The sequence below is a fragment of the Physella acuta genome, unplaced genomic scaffold, assembly GCF_028476545.2.
Source record: "Physella acuta isolate Inbredline_101_S28 unplaced genomic scaffold, ASM2847654v3 ptg000457l, whole genome shotgun sequence".
NCBI classification, from domain to species: Eukaryota; Metazoa; Mollusca; class Gastropoda; family Physidae; genus Physella; species Physella acuta.
Window position 1 is genome coordinate 242,893 of NW_026731976.1, and position 18,789 is coordinate 261,681.

Consider the following 18,789-nt stretch of genomic DNA (forward strand, 5'->3'; position numbering starts at 1 on the left):
GGGATAAGTAGCATTTGTTACGTTAGTGGTTAGCATATGGGATAGGTAGCATTTGTTACGTTAGTGGTTAGCATATGGGGTAAGTAGCATTTGTTACGTTAGTGGTTAGCATATGGGATAAGTAGCATTTGTTACGTTAGTGGTTAGCATATGGGATAAGTAGCATTTGTTACGTTAGTGGTTAGCATATGGGATAAGTAGCATTTGTTACGTTAGTGGTTAGCATATGGGATAAGTAGCATTTGTTACGTTAGTGGTTAGCATATGGGATAAGTAGCATTTGTTACGTTAGTGGTTAGCATATGGGATAAGTAGCATTTGTTACGTTAGTGGTTAGCATATGGGATAAGTAGCATTTGTTACGTTAGTGGTTAGCATATGGGATAAGTAGCATTTGTTACGTTAGTGGTTAGCATATGGGATAAGTAGCATTTGTTACGTTAGTGGTTAGCATATGGGATAAGTAGCATTTGTTACGTTAGTGGTTAGCATATGGGATAAGTAGCATTTGTTACGTTAGTGGTTAGCATATGGGATAAGTAGCATTTGTTATGTTAGTGGTTAGCATATGGGATAAGTAGCATTTGTTACGTTAGTGGTTAGCATATGGGATAAGTAGCATTTGTTACGTTAGTGGTTAGCATATGGGATAGGTAGCATTTGTTACGTTAGTGGTTAGCATATGGGTTAAGTAGCATTTGTTACGTTAGTGGTTAGCATATGGGATAAGTAGCATTTGTTACGTTAGTGGTTAGCATATGGGATAAGTAGCATTTGTTACGTTAGTGGTTAGCATATGGGATAAGTAGCATTTGTTACGTTAGTGGTTAGCATATGGGATAGGTAGCATTTGTTACGTTAGTGGTTAGCATATGGGGTAAGTAGCATTTGTTACGTTAGTGGTTAGCATATGGGATAAGTAGCATTTGTTACGTTAGTGGTTAGCATATGGGATAAGTAGCATTTGTTACGTTAGTGGTTAGCATATGGGATAAGTAGCATTTGTTACGTTAGTGGTTAGCATATGGGATAAGTAGCATTTGTTACGTTAGTGGTTAGCATATGGGATAAGTAGCATTTGTTACGTTAGTGGTTAGCATATGGGATAAGTAGCATTTGTTACGTTAGTGGTTAGCATATGGGATAAGTAGCATTTGTTACGTTAGTGGTTAGCATATGGGATAAGTAGCATTTGTTACGTTAGTGGTTAGCATATGGGATAAGTAGCATTTGTTACGTTAGTGGTTAGCATATGGGATAAGTAGCATTTGTTACGTTAGTGGTTAGCATATGGGATAGGTAGCATTTGTTACGTTAGTGGTTAGCATATGGGGTAAGTAGCATTTGTTACGTTAGTGGTTAGCATATGGGATAAGTAGCATTTGTTACGTTAGTGGTTAGCATATGGGATAAGTAGCATTTGTTACGTTAGTGGTTAGCATATGGGATAAGTAGCATTTGTTACGTTAGTGGTTAGCATATGGGATAAGTAGCATTTGTTACGTTAGTGGTTAGCATATGGGATAAGTAGCATTTGTTACGTTAGTGGTTAGCATATGGGATAGGTAGCATTTGTTACGTTAGTGGTTAGCATATGGGATAAGTAGCATTTGTTACGTTAGTGGTTAGCATATGGGATAAGTAGCATTTGTTACGTTAGTGGTTAGCATATGGGATAAGTAGCATTTGTTACGTTAGTGGTTAGCATATGGGATAGGTAGCATTTGTTACGTTAGTGGTTAGCATATGGGATAGGTAGCATTTGTTACGTTAGTGGTTAGCATATGGGATAAGTAGCATTTGTTACGTTAGTGGTTAGCATATGGGATAAGTAGCATTTGTTACGTTAGTGGTTAGCATATGGGATAAGTAGCATTTGTTACGTTAGTGGTTAGCATATGGGATAAGTAGCATTTGTTACGTTAGTGGTTAGCATATGGGATAGGTAGCATTTGTTACGTTAGTGGTTAGCATATGGGATAGGTAGCATTTGTTACGTTAGTGGTTAGCATATGGGATAAGTAGCATTTGTTACGTTAGTGGTTAGCATATGGGATAAGTAGCATTTGTTACGTTAGTGGTTAGCAAATGGGATAAGTAGCATTTGTTACGTTAGTGGTTAGCATATGGGATAAGTAGCATTTGTTACGTTAGTGGTTAGCATATGGGATAGGTAGCATTTGTTACGTTAGTGGTTAGCATATGGGATAGGTAGCATTTGTTACGTTAGTGGTTAGCATATGGGATAAGTAGCATTTGTTACGTTAGTGGTTAGCATATGGGATAAGTAGCATTTGTTACGTTAGTGGTTAGCATATGGGATAAGTAGCATTTGTTACGTTAGTGGTTAGCATATGGGATAAGTAGCATTTGTTACGTTAGTGGTTAGCATATGGGATAAGTAGCATTTGTTACGTTAGTGGTTAGCATATGGGATAAGTAGCATTTGTTCGTGACATTAATTAAAAAAAACTGCAGAGTTAGCTTTCTTTCCTTTTTTCTGATATGGCAGACTATCCATCAGCCCATCCAACATACAAACCTCCAACCTATCCACCAACCTATCCACCAGCTTATCCACCAACCTATCCACCAACCTATCCACCAACCTATCCACCAACCTATCCACCAACCTATCCACCAACCTATCCACCAACCTATCCACCAACCTATCCACCAACCTATCCACCAACCTATCCACCAACCTATCCACCAACCTATCCACCAACCTATCCACCAACCTATCCACCAACCTATCCACCAACCTATCCACCAACCTATCCACCAGCTTATCCACCAACCTGTCCACCAACCTATCCACCAACCTATCCACCAGCCTATCCACCAATCTATCCACCAACCTATCCACCAACCTATCCACCAACCTATCCATAACCTATCCACCAACCTATCCACCAACCTATCCACCAACCTATCCACCAGCCTATCCACCAATCTATCCACCAACCTATCCACCAACCTATCCACCAACCTATCCATAACCTATCCACCAACCTATCCACCAACCTATCTACCAGCCTATCCATCAACCTATCCACTTACCTATCCACCAACCTAACCACCAACCTATCCACCAACCTATCCACCAACCTATCCACCAATCTATTCACCAACCTATCCACCAACCTATCCACCAACCTATCCACCAACCTATCCACCAACCTATCCACCAACCTATCCACTAACCTATCCACCAACCTATCCACCAACCTATCCACTAACCTATCCACCAACCTATCCACCAACCTATCCATCAACCTATCCACCAACCTATCCACCAACCTATCCACCAAGCTATCCACCAACCTATCTACCAACCTATCCACCAACCTATCCACCAAGCTATCCACCAACCTATCCACCAACCCATCCACCAGCCTGCCCCCCCCCCCCCTCCCCTACCCTACTGATGGAGTGGACTATGTTTTATGTTAGTTCCCAGCTTGGTGTAGGAGATATGGGGAAGATAACTCACAAAACTTGAACACATGCTTTCAATTGTTCCTCTTCAATACACAATGTCTTTACGTTTCAAATTTCTTCCATTTTTTAAGACTTTTATGACGTCATCACGTCTATTTTTTGGAATCCAAGGAGGAGAATAATTAGTTTTAAGGTGCTGGCTTTGACAAATTTCATTCTTAATATTTCGTTCATTAATAACGTTAATTAGTGCAAATAACAACTTCATTCTAATTTCTAAAGCTGAAGAATTGTGTTGATTTTCCAGTTGAATTGAAAGGAATAAGTTTGTTTGATGTAGGCCCAGGACACGTTGGAAGAAGTTTGTTGGATGTAGGCCCAGGACACGTTGGAAGATGTTTGTTGGATGTAGGCCCAGGACACGTTGGAAGAAGTTTGTTGGATGTAGGCCCAGGACACGTTGGAAGAAGTTTGTTGGATGTAGGCCCAGGACACGTTGGAAGAAGTTTGTTGGATGTAGGACACGTTGGGAGAAGTTTGTTGGATGTAGGCCCAGGACACGTTGGAAGAAGTTTGTTGGATGTAGGCCCAGGACACGTTGGAAAAAGTTTGTTGGATGTAGGCCCAGGACACGTTGGGAGAAGTTTGTTGGATGTAGGCCCAGGACACGTTGGAAGAAGTTTGTTGGATGTAGGACACGTTGGAAGAAGTTTGTTGGATGTAGGACACGTTGGAAGAAGTTTGTTGGATGTAGGCCCAGGACACGTTGGAAGAAGTTTGTTGGATGTAGGCCCAGGACACGTTGGAAGAAGTTTGTTGGATGTAGGACACGTTGGAAGAAGTTTGTTGGATGTAGGCCCAGGACACGTTGGAAGAAGTTTGTTGGATGTAGGACACGTTGGAAGAAGTTTGTTGGATGTAGGACACGTTGGAAGAAGTTTGTTGGATGTAGAACACGTTGGAAGAAGTTTGTTGGATGTAGGCCCAGGACACGTTGGAAGAAGTTTGTTGGATGTAGGACACGTTGGAAGAAGTTTGTTGGATGTAGGACACGTTGGGAGAAGTTTGTTGGATGTAGGCCCAGGACACGTTGGAAGATGTTTGTTGGATGTAGGCCCAGGACACGTTGGAAGAAGTTTGTTGGATGTAGGACACGTTGGAAGAAGTTTGTTGGATGTAGGCCCAGGACACGTTGGAAGAAGTTTGTTGGATGTAGGCCCAGGACACGTTGGAAGAAGTTTGTTGGATGTAGGACACGTTGGAAGATGTTTGTTTGATGTAGGCCCAGGACACGTTGGAAGAAGTTTGTTGGATGTAGGACACGTTGGGAGAAGTTTGTTGGATGTAGGCCCAGGACACGTTGGAAGAAGTTTGTTGGATGTAGGACACGTTGGGAGAAGTTTGTTGGATGTAGGCCCAGGACACGACGGAAGAAGTTTGTTGGATGTAGGACACGTTGGAAGAAGTTTGTTGGATGTAGGCCCAAGACACGTTGGAAGAAGTTTGTTGGATGTAGGACACGTTGGAAGAAGTTTGTTGGATGTAGGACACTTTGGAAGAAGTTTGTTGGATGTAGGACACGTTGGAAGAAGTTTGTTGGATGTAGGCCCAGGACACGTTGGAAGAAGTTTGTTGGATGTAGGACACTTTGGAAGAAGTTTGTTGGATGTAGGACACGTTGGGAGAAGTTTGTTGGATGTAGGCCCAGGACACGTTGGAAGAAGTTTGTTGGATGTAGGACACGTTGGAAGAAGTTTGTTGGATGTAGGCCCAAGACACGTTGGAAGAAGTTTGTTGGATGTAGGACACTTTGGAAGAAGTTTGTTGGATGTAGGACACGTTGGAAGAAGTTTGTTGGATGTAGGCCCAGGACACGTTGGAAGAAGTTTGTTGGATGTAGGACACGTTGGAAGAAGTTTGTTGGATGTAGGACACGTTGGAAGAAGTTTGTTGGATGTAGGACACGTTGGAAGAAGTTTGTTGGATGTAGGACACGTTGGAAGAAGTTTGTTGGATGTAGGACACGTTGGAAGAAGTTTGTTGGATGTAGGACACGTTGGAAGAAGTTTGTTGGATATAGGCCCAGGACACGTTGGAAGAAGTTTGTTGGATATAGGCCCAAGACACGTGATCTACTTGCCCAGTCAAGGGAAGGAACTGCTAGTACACTGACCCAGTTTTCGTCGGCTGATTGAGTTATCCTCTCTTACGATATCAATGGTAGGGAGGAGAGGGGGGGGGGGGGGGTGAGTTGCTCGATCTCACAATGACAGTCAGGCTAAAGTATGGCCAGTTTATGTAGGATGGCGTGTCGCACAGTGTGTTGGCCAGTGTGTTGGCCAGTGTGTTGGCCAGCGTGTTGGGCAGTGTGTAGACCAGTGTGTTGGCCAGTGTGTTGGCCAGTGTGTTGGCCAGTGTGTTGGCCAGTGTGTTGGCCAGTGTGTAGACCATTGTGTTGGCCAGTGTGTTGGCCAGTGTGTTGGCCAGTGTGTTGGCCAGTGTGTTGGCCAGTGTGTTGGCCAGTGTGTTGGCCAGCGTGTTGGCCAGTGTGTTGGCCAGTGTGTTGGCCAGTGTGTTGGCCAGTGTGTTGGCCAGTGTATAGACCAGTGTGTTGGCCAGTGTGTAGACCATTGTGTAGACCAGTGTGTTGGCCAGTGTGTTGGCCAGTGTGTTGGCCAGTGTGTTGCTTATTTTGTCGGCCGGGAACAGGGCATTACCACCCCCCCCCTCGTCAACTACCCCCGTAATTACGACCTGTCAATTAGCCCCCGCCCAGGAGGACATTACCCCCCTCCCCCGGATATAGCTAGGTACAGCTAGGGTTAGTGTTAGTGTTAGCGTTAGCGTTAGCGTTAGCGTTAGTATAGTATTAGTATAGTGTTAGTGTTAGTGTTAGTGTTAGTGTTAGTGTTAGTGTTCGTGTTCGTGTTCGTGTTCGTGTTATGGTCAGGGTTAGGGTTAAACCAATGTCTAGAGATGGTTTTGGTTTTGTGTTAAGTTTTAGGCTGATGTGAATGCGTAGGTTTTGCTCTTTTTCTTAAGGTTAGGGTTAAGGTAATAATATATAGATATAGAATTTGAGGTAGAGTTAGGATTCTAACTTGACTAGGGGGGGGGGGGGGGACTCGCCCGGAAGGGGGGGGGGATGTAGTTGACAGGGGGGTAATTGCTCCGGGGGTAAATACGGGGCAATGTCCTGTAGCCGTGTTGGCCGTATCTAGATCTTCAAGGGACGTAAGCAGACCATAATTACCAGGCTACTCTACAAGGGACGTAAGAAGACCATAATTACCAGGCTACTCTACAAGGGACGTAAGCAGACCATAATTACCAGGCTACTCTACAAGGGACGTAAGCAGACCATAATTACCAGGCTACTCTACAAGGGACGTAAGCAGACCATAATTACCAGGCTACTCTACAAGGGACGTAAGCAGACCATAATTACCAGTATGACGTCATTACCTTTTGCTTCTAGGTCACGTAGTCTTCCGTCAATGTGACGTCATTTGACACGAAGGATACAATATTTCATCTAAGCTCCGATGACACAGATCTAAGCTCCGATGACACAGATTGCACGTTGTACTCAGGCGTGGCACGTGCCGATGACGTCAGGCAACAAAAACGGAAGTGAATATCACGCGAACTGAGCGAGAGAAACATAATTATCTGTAATTAGTGCACAACCATGCTCTGATTGATCAACCTGCAACTCAGATATTTGTTGACATTAAACTATAGGGCAGTTGTCGTACAATGTGTTAGGATTGTCATACATAGCACAATGTGTTAGGGTTGTCATATATAGCACAATGTGTTAGGGTTGTCATACATAGCACAATGTGTTAGGGTTGTCATACATAGCACAATGTGTTAGGGTTGTCATACATAGCACAATGTGTTAGGGTTGTCATACATAGCACAATGTGTTAGGGTTGTCATACATAGCACAATGTGTTAGGGTTGTCATACATAGCACAATGTGTTAGGGTTGTCGTCCATAGCACAATGTGTTAGGGTTGTCATACATAGCACAATGTGTTAGGGTTGTCATACATAGCACAATGTGTTAGGGTTGTCGTCCATAGCACAATGTGTTAGGGTTGTCATATATAGCACAATGTGTTAGGGTTGTCATACATAGCACAATGTGTTAGGGTTGTCATATATAGCACAATGTGTTAGGGTTGTCATACATAGCACAATGTGTTAGGGTTGTCATATATAGCACAATGTGTTAGGGTTGTCATACATAGCACAACGTGTTAGGGTTGTCATACATAGCACAATGTGTTAGGGTTGTCATACATAGCACAATGTGTTAGGGTTGTCATACATAGCACAATGTGTTAGGGTTGTCATACATAGCACAATGTGTTAGGGTTGTCATATATAGCACAATGTGTTAGGGTTGTCATATATAGCACAATGTGTTAGGGTTGTCATATATAGCACAATGTGTTAGGGTTGTCATATATAGCACAATGTGTTAGGGTTGTCATACATAGCACAATGTGTTAAGGTTGTCATACATAGCACAATGTGTTAGGGTTGTCATACATAGCACAATGTGTTAGGGTTGTCATACATAGCACAATGTGTTAGGGTTGTCATACATAGCACAATGTGTTAGGGTTGTCATACATAGCACAATGTGTTAGGGTTGTCATACATAGCACAATGTGTTAGGGTTGTCATACATAGCACAATGTGTTAGGGTTGTCATACATAGCACAATGTGTTAGGGTTGTCATACATAGGACAATGTGTTAGGGTTGTCATATATAGCACAATGTGTTAGGGTTGTCATATATAGCACAATGTGTTATGGTTGTCGTCCATAGCACAATGTGTTAGGGTTGTCGTCCATAGCACAATGTGTTAGGGTTGTCATACATAGCACAATGTGTTAGGGTTGTCATATATAGCACAATGTGTTAGGGTTGTCGTCCATAGCACAATGTGTTAGGGTTGTCGTCCATAGCACAATGTGTTAGGGTTGTCGTCCATAGCACAATGTGTTAGGGTTGTCATACATAGCACAATGTTTTAGGGTTGTCATACATAGCACAATGTGTTAGGGTTGTCATACATAGCACAATGTGTTAGGGTTGTCGTCCATAGCACAATGTGTTAGGGTTGTCATATATAGCACAATGTGTTAGGGTTGTCATACATAGCACAATGTGTTAGGGTTGTCATATATAGCACAATGTGTTAGGGTTGTCATACATAGCACAATGTGTTAGGGTTGTCATATATAGCACAATGTGTTAGGGTTGTCATACATAGCACAATGTGTTAGGGTTGTCGTCCATAGCACAATGTGTTAGGGTTGTCATATATAGTAGAGGGGGGGTAATGTAGGATAGTGTGTGGGTAATGTAAGGTGGTGTGTGGGTAATGTAGGATGGTGTGTGGGTAATGTAAGGTGGTGTGTGGGTAATGTAAGGTGGCGTGTGGGTAATGTAAGGTGGTGTGTGGGTAATGTAAGATGGTGTGTGGGTAATGTAAGGTGGTGTGTGGGTAATGTAAGGTGGTGTGTGGGTAATGTAAGGTGGTGTGTGGGTAATGTAAGGTGGTGTGTGGGTAATGTAAGGTGGTGTGTGGGTAATGTAAGGTGGTGTGTGGGTAATGTAAGGTGGTGTGTGGGTAATGTAAGGTGGTGTGTGGGTAATGTAAGGTGGTGTGTGGGTAATGTAAGGTGGTGTGTGGGTAATGTAAGGTGGCGTGTGGGTAATGTAAGGTGGTGTGTGGGTAATGTAAGGTGGTGTGTGGGTAATGTAAGGTGGTGTGTGGGTAATGTAAGGTGGTGTGTGGGTAATGCAAGGTGGTGTGTGGGTAATGTAAGGTGGTGTGTGGGTAATGTAGGATGGTGTGTGGGTAATGTAAGGTGGTGTGTGGGTAATTAGGATGGTGTGTGGGTAATGTAAGGTGGTGTGTGGGTAATGTAAGGTGGTGTGTGGGTAATGTAAGGTGGTGTGTGGGTAATGTAAGGTGGTGTGTGGGTAATGTAAGGTGGTGTGTGGGTAATGTAAGGTGGTGTGTGGGAAATGTAAGGTGGTGTGTGGGTAATGTAAGGTGGTGTGTGGGTAATGTAAGGTGGTGTGTGGGTAATGTAGGATGGTGTGTGGGTAATGTAAGGTGGTGTGTGGGTAATGTAAGGTGGTGTGTGGGTAATGTAAGGTGGTGTGTAAGTAATGTAAGGTGGTGTGTGGGTAATGTAAGGTGGTGTGTGGGTAATGTAAGGTGGTGTGTGGGTAATGTAAGGTGGTGTGTGGGTAATGTAAGGTGGTGTGTGGGTAATGTAAGGTGGTGTGTGGGTAATGTAAGGTGGTGTGTGGGTAATGTAAGGTGGTGTGTGGGTAATGTAAGGTGGTGTGTGGGTAATGTAAGGTGGTGTGTGGGTAATGTAGGATGGTGTGTGGGTAATGTAAGGTGGTGTGTGGGTAATGTAAGGTGGTGTGTGGGTAATGTAAGGTGGTGTGTGGGTAATGTAAGGTGGTGTGTGGGTAATGTAAGGTGGTGTGTGGGTAATGTAAGGTGGTGTGTGGGTAATGTAAGGTGGTGTGTGGGTAATGTAAGGTGGTGTGTGGGTAATGTAAGGTGGTGTGTGGGTAATGTAAGATGGTGTGTGGGTAATGTAAGGTGGTGTGTGGGTAATGTAAGGTGGTGTGTGGGTAATGTAAGGTGGTGTGTGGGTAATGTAAGGTGGTGTGTGGGTAATGTAAGGTGGTGTGTGGGTAATGTAAGGTGGTGTGTGGGTAATGTAAGGTGGTGTGTGGGTAATGTAAGGTGGTGTGTGGGTAATGTAAGGTGGTGTGTGGGTAATGTAAGGTGGTGTGTGGGTAATGTAAGGTGGTGTGTGGGTAATGTAAGGTGGTGTGTGGGTAATGTAAGGTGGTGTGTGGGTAATGTAAGGTGGTGTGTGGGTAATGTAAGGTGGTGTGTGGGTAATGTAAGGTGGTGTGTGGGTAATGTAAGGTGGTGTGTGGGTAATGTAAGGTGGTGTGTGGGTAATGTAAGGTGGTGTGTGGGTAATGTAAGGTGGTGTGTGGGTAATGTAAGGTGGTGTGTGGGTAATGTAAGGTGGTGTGTGGGTAATGTAAGGTGGTGTGTGGGTAATGTAAGGTGGTGTGTGGGTAATGTAAGGTGGTGTGTGGGTAATGTAAGGTGGTGTGTGGGTAATGTAAGGTGGTGTGTGGGTAATGTAAGGTGGTGTGTGGGTAATGTAAGGTGGTGTGTGGGTAATGTAAGGTGGTGTGTGGGTAATGTAAGGTGGTGTGTGGGTAATGTAAGGTGGTGTGTGGGTAATGTAAGGTGGTGTGTGGGTAATGTAAGGTGGTGTGTGGGTAATGTAAGGTGGTGTGTGGGTAATGTAAGGTGGTGTGTGGGTAATGTAAGGTGGTGTGTGGGTAATGTAAGGTGGTGTGTGGGTAATGTAAGGTGGTGTGTGGGTAATGTAAGGTGGTGTGTGGGTAATGTAAGGTGGTGTGTGGGTAATGTAAGGTGGTGTGTGGGTAATGTAAGGTGGTGTGTGGGTAATGTAAGGTGGTGTGTGGGTAATGTAAGGTGGTGTGTGGGTAATGTAAGGTGGTGTGTGGGTAATGTAAGGTGGTGTGTGGGTAATGTAAGGTGGTGTGTGGGTAATGTAAGGTGGTGTGTGGGTAATGTAAGGTGGTGTGTGGGTAATGTAAGGTGGTGTGTGGGTAATGTAAGGTGGTGTGTGGGTAATGTAAGGTGGTGTGTGGGTAATGTAAGGTGGTGTGTGGGTAATGTAAGGTGGTGTGTGGGTAATGTAAGGTGGTGTGTGGGTAATGTAAGGTGGTGTGTGGGTAATGTAAGGTGGTGTGTGGGGACTTAAAAAGGGATTTAAAAAGTTACTTTGGGACGATTCTTTTGACGATACTTTGGGACGATACTTTTGGGCAATACCTCTGAGCGATACTTTGTTTTGAGCCAGCCAGTACAAAATGTATTTTAAGATAAATGTCAATCGGGTCGGAATGAAATGACATTTATGACATATGCCGATGTTCAGGACACAAAGACATTGATTAAGTTTAGGATTAGTCCGTGGCCAGGAAACTTTTGAAAAACTGAATGAAGTTTACCTGGCCTCCAATGAAATCAGTTTTTTCCGGAGTTTTTTTTTTTTTTTTTGTTTTGATGAATGTTCAAGTATTCAACGAGGAAATAGCCTCATTGATTTTTTCCTGATGTATATAATAGAGAGTAGTGACGTGCGTGCTAGCTAAATGTCCCGGTATTGACGTGCGTGCTAGCTAAATGTCCCGGTATTGACGTGCGAGCTGGCTAAATGTCCCGGTATTGACGTGCGTGCTGGCTAAATGTCCCGGTATTGACGTGCGTGCTAGCTAAATGTCCCGGTATTGACGTGCGAGCTGGCTAAATGTCCCGGTATTGACGTGCGTGCTAGCTAAATGTCCCGGTATTGACGTGCGTGCTAGCTAAATGTCCCGGTATTGACGTGCGTGCTAGCTAAATGTCCCGGTATTGACGTGCGAGCTGGCTAAATGTCCCGGTATTGACGTGCGTGCTGGCTAAATGTCCCGGTATTGACGTGCGTGCTAGCTAAATGTCCCGGTATTGACGTGCGTGCTAGCTAAATGTCCCGGTATTGACGTGCGAGCTGGCTAAATGTCCCGGTATTGACGTGCGTGCTAGCTAAATGTCCCGGTATTGACGTGCGAGCTGGCTAAATGTCCCGGTATTGACGTGCGTGCTAGCTAAATGTCCCGGTATTGACGTGCGAGCTGGCTAAATGTCCCGGTATTGACGTGCGTGCTAGCTAAATGTCCCGGTATTGACGTGCGTGCTAGCTAAATGTCCCGGTATTGACGTGCGAGCTGGCTAAATGTCCCGGTATTGACGTGCGAGCTGGCTAAATGTCCCGGTATTGACGTGCGAGCTGGCTAAATGTCCCGGTATTGACGTGCGTGCTAGCTAAATGTCCCGGTATTGACGTGCGTGCTGGCTAAATGTCCCGGTATTGACGTGCGTGCTAGCTAAATGTCCCGGTATTGACGTGCGTGCTAGCTAAATGTCCCGGTATTGACGTGCGAGCTGGCTAAATGTCCCGGTATTGACGTGCGTGCTGGCTAAATGTCCCGGTATTGACGTGCGTGCTAGCTAAATGTCCCGGTATTGACGTGCGAGCTGGCTAAATGTCCCGGTATTGACGTGCGTGCTGGCTAAATGTCCCGGTATTGACGTGCGTGCTAGCTAAATGTCCCGGTATTGACGTGCGTGCTAGCTAAATGTCCCGGTATTGACTTGCGAGCTGGCTAAATGTCCCGGTATTGACGTGCGTGCTAGCTAAATGTCCCGGTATTGACGTGCGTGTTGGCTAAATGTCCCGGTATTGACGTGCGTGCTAGCTAAATGTCCCGGTATTGACGTGCGTGCTAGCTAAATGTCCCGGTATTGACGTGCGTGCTGGCTAAATGTCCCGGTATTGACGTGCGTGTTTGTGTTTCTTTTTGTGTTTGCGTTTATGTTTGTGTTTGCGTTTATGTTTTGGTTTTGATTGCTTGTGGTTAGGTTTAATTCGAAAACTAATATATTTCTTAAACACGCAAGTCTTGGTTCTATACAGATAGGTTTTTCGCAGAGGCCAGTGCAGGGCCTGGCCGGGACGGCAAGTGTATATATATATATATATATATATATATATATATATATATATATATATATATATATATATATATATATATATATATCAAGGGCGGGCGGAACTACCACGTGTTGGCCAGTGTGTTGGCCAGTGTGTTGGCCAGTGTGTTGGCCAGTGTGTTGGCCAGTGTGTAGGCCAGTGTGTAGACCAGTGTGTAGACCAGTGTGTAGACCAGTGTGTTGGCCAGTGTGTTGGCCAGTGTGTTGGCCAGTGTGTTGGCCAGCGTGTTGGCCAGTGTGTTGGCCAGTGTGTTGGCCAGTGTGTTGGCCAGTGTGTTGGCCAGTGTGTTGGCCAGTGTGTTGGCCAGTGTGTTGGCCAGTGTGTAGGCCAGTGTGTTGGCCAGTGTGTTGGCCAGTGTATAGACCAGTGTGTTGGCCAGTGTGTTGGCCAGTGTGTTGGCCAGTGTGTTGGCCAGTGTGTTGGCCAGTGTGACCCTGCAATGCAGGGGGGTAGGGTATTTAGGGGCTCAGTTCCGACCAAGAAAAAAACATTTTTTTATATATAAATTATGTGTTTCACGCATCTTGATAGCGGTTTTAAAAAAAAATGTAAAATAAAAACCAGGTCTACTATTGCAGTGATTGTTCTACAGTTACTAACACACACTGTTGCATAGAAAAATATTATAAAATCTACAAGAGCTATAGTTTGAATGGTAGTCAAACCTTGACTTGCATGACTTCCATGACCTACTGCCCTTCTTTAAGGATGTCCATACAGCTCATTTAAACAGTTTTGTGCTATATAAATTAAAAAGCCATTAAAAACATAAAAATAAACATTACGGGAGAAACCATTACACATATCAAGCTTACGTATTTGACAAGCATGCCTTGTAAATGTAATATTTTAATATATATTTTTCACAATTTTCGGTAACAAAAATTTATAAGACACGATTATATTGGTATATCAGGCCCGACATGAGTTTGGTCTGCTGTCTCAGAATGGTTATGTATTGCAATGAAATAGATTAGATGACTCAGGAAATAGATTATATATATATATATATATATATATATATATATATATATATATATATATATATATATATATATATACATATATATATATATAGACGTATTCACTTAGAGACTTAGACGCATACATTTTTACATACAGACATACATAATCACATACAAATATACATTCCCCATACAGACATACATATTTAAACACACATATTCACGAATAGTCAAAGTAGTGTACAACCAACTAATTATTTACAAGATTTGCGCTTGAAAGTTATTTTTAGCTTCACTTAGTATTAACCAATCAGCGATGAGATACTGAGTAGATCACGTGATGAAGCTTGTATTACTCCCTCTCCCCCCCCCCCCTCTTACATCCCTCATCTGATTATAATTATCTTCATACTTGATCATAATTAGTTGTTTGTTTCTCACTCCACAGGGACACGCCCCCTACCGGAAGTAAAAAGGACGTGAGTTGGCAAGCTTGAACCACTTGAGTTTTAGCGTCCTTGTGGCGACTGGATAGTTCTATCAGCTAGTGTCAGGATTGTTCTATCAGCTAGTGTCAGGATAGTTTTATCAGCTAGTGTCAGGATAGTTCTATCAGCTAGTATCAGGATAGTTTTATCAGCTAGTCTAAAGCTAGTCTACCAGCTAGTGTCAGGATAGTTCTATCAGCTATTGTATCCGAAGTTTTTAATGTAGCGTTTTAGTTAGGGTTTGAGTTAGGTTTTGAGTTAGAGTTTGAGTTAGGGTTTGAGTTAAGGTTAAGATTTTCTCAACGTGTTCGTGTTTAGCTTAAGGCTTGTCCAGATCTCTATATATAGCTTTGTTTATGGATATCTCTGGATAGCTTTGTTTATGGATATATGTTGATAGCTGTGTTTATTTATAGCCTTGTTTATTTATAGATCAGGGACTTTCCCAACGCTCTTGGTGCGTAGTTTGTGACGTACAATGAAGAGCTTGTAGACAGTGCACGTTAGTATCTTACCAGATCGACCCCTGACCCTTGACCCTGACCCCTGACCCTCTTGATTTCCCTCCCGGGTCACATCGGACACGCCCATATGCTTATAACAGAGATGGCCACGCCTATCAACCAGGCCAACTCTACGTCACCTGCACCAGGTCTGAAAGATGGATCGGCCTCACTGTCTCAGAGCATGGATAGTGTCAACACAGCTGTAGACGATGAGGTCAGTTGGTTCATCTTCTTAGAACTAGCTTAATCCACTTAATCTTCTTAGAACTAGCTTAATCCACTTAATCTTCTCATTACTAGCTTAATTCACTTAATCTTCTTATTACTTGCTTAATCCACTTAATCTTCTTATAACTAACTTAATCCACTTAATCTTCTTATTACTAGCTTAATCCACTTAATCTTCTTAGAACTAGCTTAATCCACTTAATCTTCTTATAACTAACTTAATCCACTTAATCTTCTTATAAGTAACTTAATCCACTTAATCTTCTCATTACTAGCTTAATTCACTTAATCTTCTTATTACTTGCTTAATCCACTTAATCTTCTTATAACTAACTTAATCCACTTTATCTTCTTTTAACTATCTTAATCCACTTAAACTTCTTATTACTAGCTTAATCCACTTAATCTTCTTATAACTAACTTAATCCACTCAATCTTCTTATAACTAACTTAACGTGACCTCTGCTACCCTGGGTGAACTATATATATATATATATATATATATATATATATATATATATATATATATATATATATATATATATATATATATGCCTATATATATATATATATATATATATATAGAGAGAGAGAGAGAGAGAGTGAGAGAGAGATATATATATATATGGGCTATGTGGCTTTATGTGTATGTATAATTGTGGGAGACTTGTATATAGTAAGAAACCCGACTTGATCGCAATTTTGTAATACTTTTTAATTGTTCCTAAATGTCCTAAATGTCCTAAATGTCCTAAATGTCCTAAATGTCCTAAATGTCCTAAATGTCCTAAATGTCCTAAATGTCCTAAATGTCCTAAATGTCCTAAATGTCCTAAATGTCCTAAATGTCATAAATGTCCTAAATGTCATAAATGTCCTCTATGTTTACTTTTATCTTTTCATTTGCGGATAAGATGGGGTATTATAGTCGATAGGGTGCTATTTGACGCCCCGATAGGGTGCTATTTGACGCCCCGATAGGGTGCTATTTGACGCCCTGGGACTTCCCATGAGAGCTAAGGCGCTTAGGTTCGTTTAAGCAGCACCATAAACTATGGATGAGTAGGGCTACTATAGTCTATGGATGAGTAGGGCTACTATAGTCTATGGATGAGTAGGGCTACTATAGTCTATGGATGAGTAGGGCTACTATAGTCTATGGATGAGTAGGGCTACTATAGTCTATGGATGAGTAGGGCTACTATAGTCTATGGATGAGTAGGGCTACTATAGTCTATGGATGAGTAGGGCTACTATAGTCTATGGATGAGTAGGGCTACTATAGTCTATGGATGAGTAGGGCTACTATAGTCTATGGATGAGTAGGGCTACTATAGTCTATGGATGAGTAGGGCTACTATAGTCTATGGATGAGTAGGGCTACTATAGTCTATGGATGAGTAGGGCTACTATAGTCTATGGATGAGTAGGGCTACTATAGTCTATGGATGAGTAGGGCTACTATAGTCTATGGATGAGTAGGGCTACTATAGTCTATGGATGAGTAGGGCTACTATAGTCTATGGATGAGTAGGGCTACTATAGTCTATGGATGAGTAGGGCTACTATAGTCTATGGATGAGTAGGGCTACTATAGTCTATGGATGAGTAGGGCTACTATAGTCTATGGATGAGTAGGGCTACTATAGTCTATGGATGAGTAGGGCTACTATAGTCTATGGATGAGTAGGGCTGCTATAGTCTATGGATGAAAAGGGCTTCTATATTCGCTACTAGTTTAAACCGGGCGAATCCACCGGCGCCCCGGAATGAAGCGATTTGGCGCCCCGGGCTATACTGTGAATACTAAGCGTTTAATTTTGCATTATTTTCAGCGTTATTGTTTGCATGTAGGTTTGCGTTTGCTTTTGTGTTTGTGTGTTTTATATGTGTTTGTGTTGGTGTTTGCGTTTGTGTTTGTGTTAGGTTTGCATTTGTTTTTGTGATTTGGTTTTAGTTGGTTATGGTTAGGGTTAAGTTAAGAATTAGAGTTAGATTTAAGGTTATATGTTATCCACAATTCCACATTGGCATTTAATTGGACAAGAAATACATTTCCTGGGTAAGGTCACGGTTATTTACATGTAGGTTTTTTTCCAGTGCAGTGCCTGGCCGGGATGTCAGATATATATGTATTAACTTAATTACATGTTAATTACATGTTAATATTTAAAGATCATTTTAGGTTTCCGCACTATTGTACACATTGTTTGCCTTCATCTTTTGACTGAAGCAATTCTATTCTGCTCTCAGCTTTACAAGCTTTTATTTACCTTGTTTCCTCTGTCTGTTGTCAGTCTGTCGTCAGTCTGTTGTCAGACTGTCGTCAGTCTATTTGTCGTCATAGAAAACGGGCGAGCGTTATTTCGGACACTTCTAACTGACAGATTCGTTTCAAAGTTGGCACGTGGGTCAAGACTTGAAGACATTGTAATATGACATTAAATTTGACTTAATCCGATGACCAATTAATTTTTTATGAATTAATTAAAATTGTGCCCAAATTAGTAGGCTGTCTCATCAAACTATTCCGCACTATTAGACACACGTCATCACGTTCATTAGGTGCGCAATAGTTTTTAGTTATGCAACTCAATTGTATTAAAAAATTTCAAGTACTACAAAAAAGACGCATTAAAAAAGTTGTAATAACAAGTAAACGTAATCAATACATATTATCATGAGTTAAAGCTGAGCTTATCCTGAGTTAAAGCTGAGCTTATCCTGAGTTAAAGCTGAGCTTATCCTGAGTTAAAGCGGAGTTAATGTTAACCAACAAAATGGCCCCTACAAAAGGCCCCTCCATCACGTGATGTCTACAAACCGGTGTTTAGATCTGACGTCACTCGGCGCATGCGTGTCGGTAATGACACGTCATCAATGCACAATTCCACCACGGCCGGTCATTTTTGGACGGCCATAGAACGACTCTTCAGCTTACTGCAGGGCTTAAGTTCAAGGCCGGGATAGAGTTGTTTCAACTCACACATTTTCTCTTCCCCCCCCCCCTCACCCCCAACATACATTATAACCCTATCTCCCCAACACACATTTTCTCTTCCCCCCCCCCCCCTCACCCCCAACATACATTATAACCCTATCTCCCCAACACATACACATTTCCTAGCCCTCCCCCCCCCCCACCTGTAGGGGGAGAGGGTCATCAGCGTATATAGCTAGTCTGTATCAGAGTGTCAACCCAACAGTGTATATAGCCAGCCTGTATCAGCTTGTCAACCCAACAATGTATATAGCCAGCCTGTATCAGCTTGTCAACCCAACAATGTATATAGCCAGCCTGTATCAGCTTGTCAACCCAACAATGTATATAGCCAGCCTGTATCAGCTTGTCAACCCAACAGTGTATATAGCCAGTCTGTATCAGCTTGTCAACCCAACAGTGTATATAGCCAGCCTGTATCAGCTTGTCAACCCAACAGTGTATATAGCCAGTCTGT

The 18,789-nt window shown here is 42.6% G+C and overlaps 1 protein-coding gene across 12 annotated transcripts in view; it reads left to right on the forward strand.

Annotated features, from left to right (window-relative positions):
- The window catches only part of LOC131943511 (DAZ-associated protein 1), a 140,621-nt gene that overhangs the window by 39,251 nt on the left and 82,581 nt on the right, over positions 1–18,789 (forward strand). For 8 of the 12 annotated variants that reach the window (XM_059303670.1, XM_059303669.1, XM_059303675.1 and 5 more), the window contains 2 exons: positions 14,558–14,588; positions 15,030–15,317. In XM_059303670.1, the coding sequence (XP_059159653.1) occupies positions 15,189–15,317 (129 nt within the window). In that variant the 5' untranslated portion in view covers positions 14,558–14,588; positions 15,030–15,188. The other 4 variants (XM_059303673.1, XM_059303671.1, XM_059303674.1 and 1 more) reach the window with 4 other exon arrangements.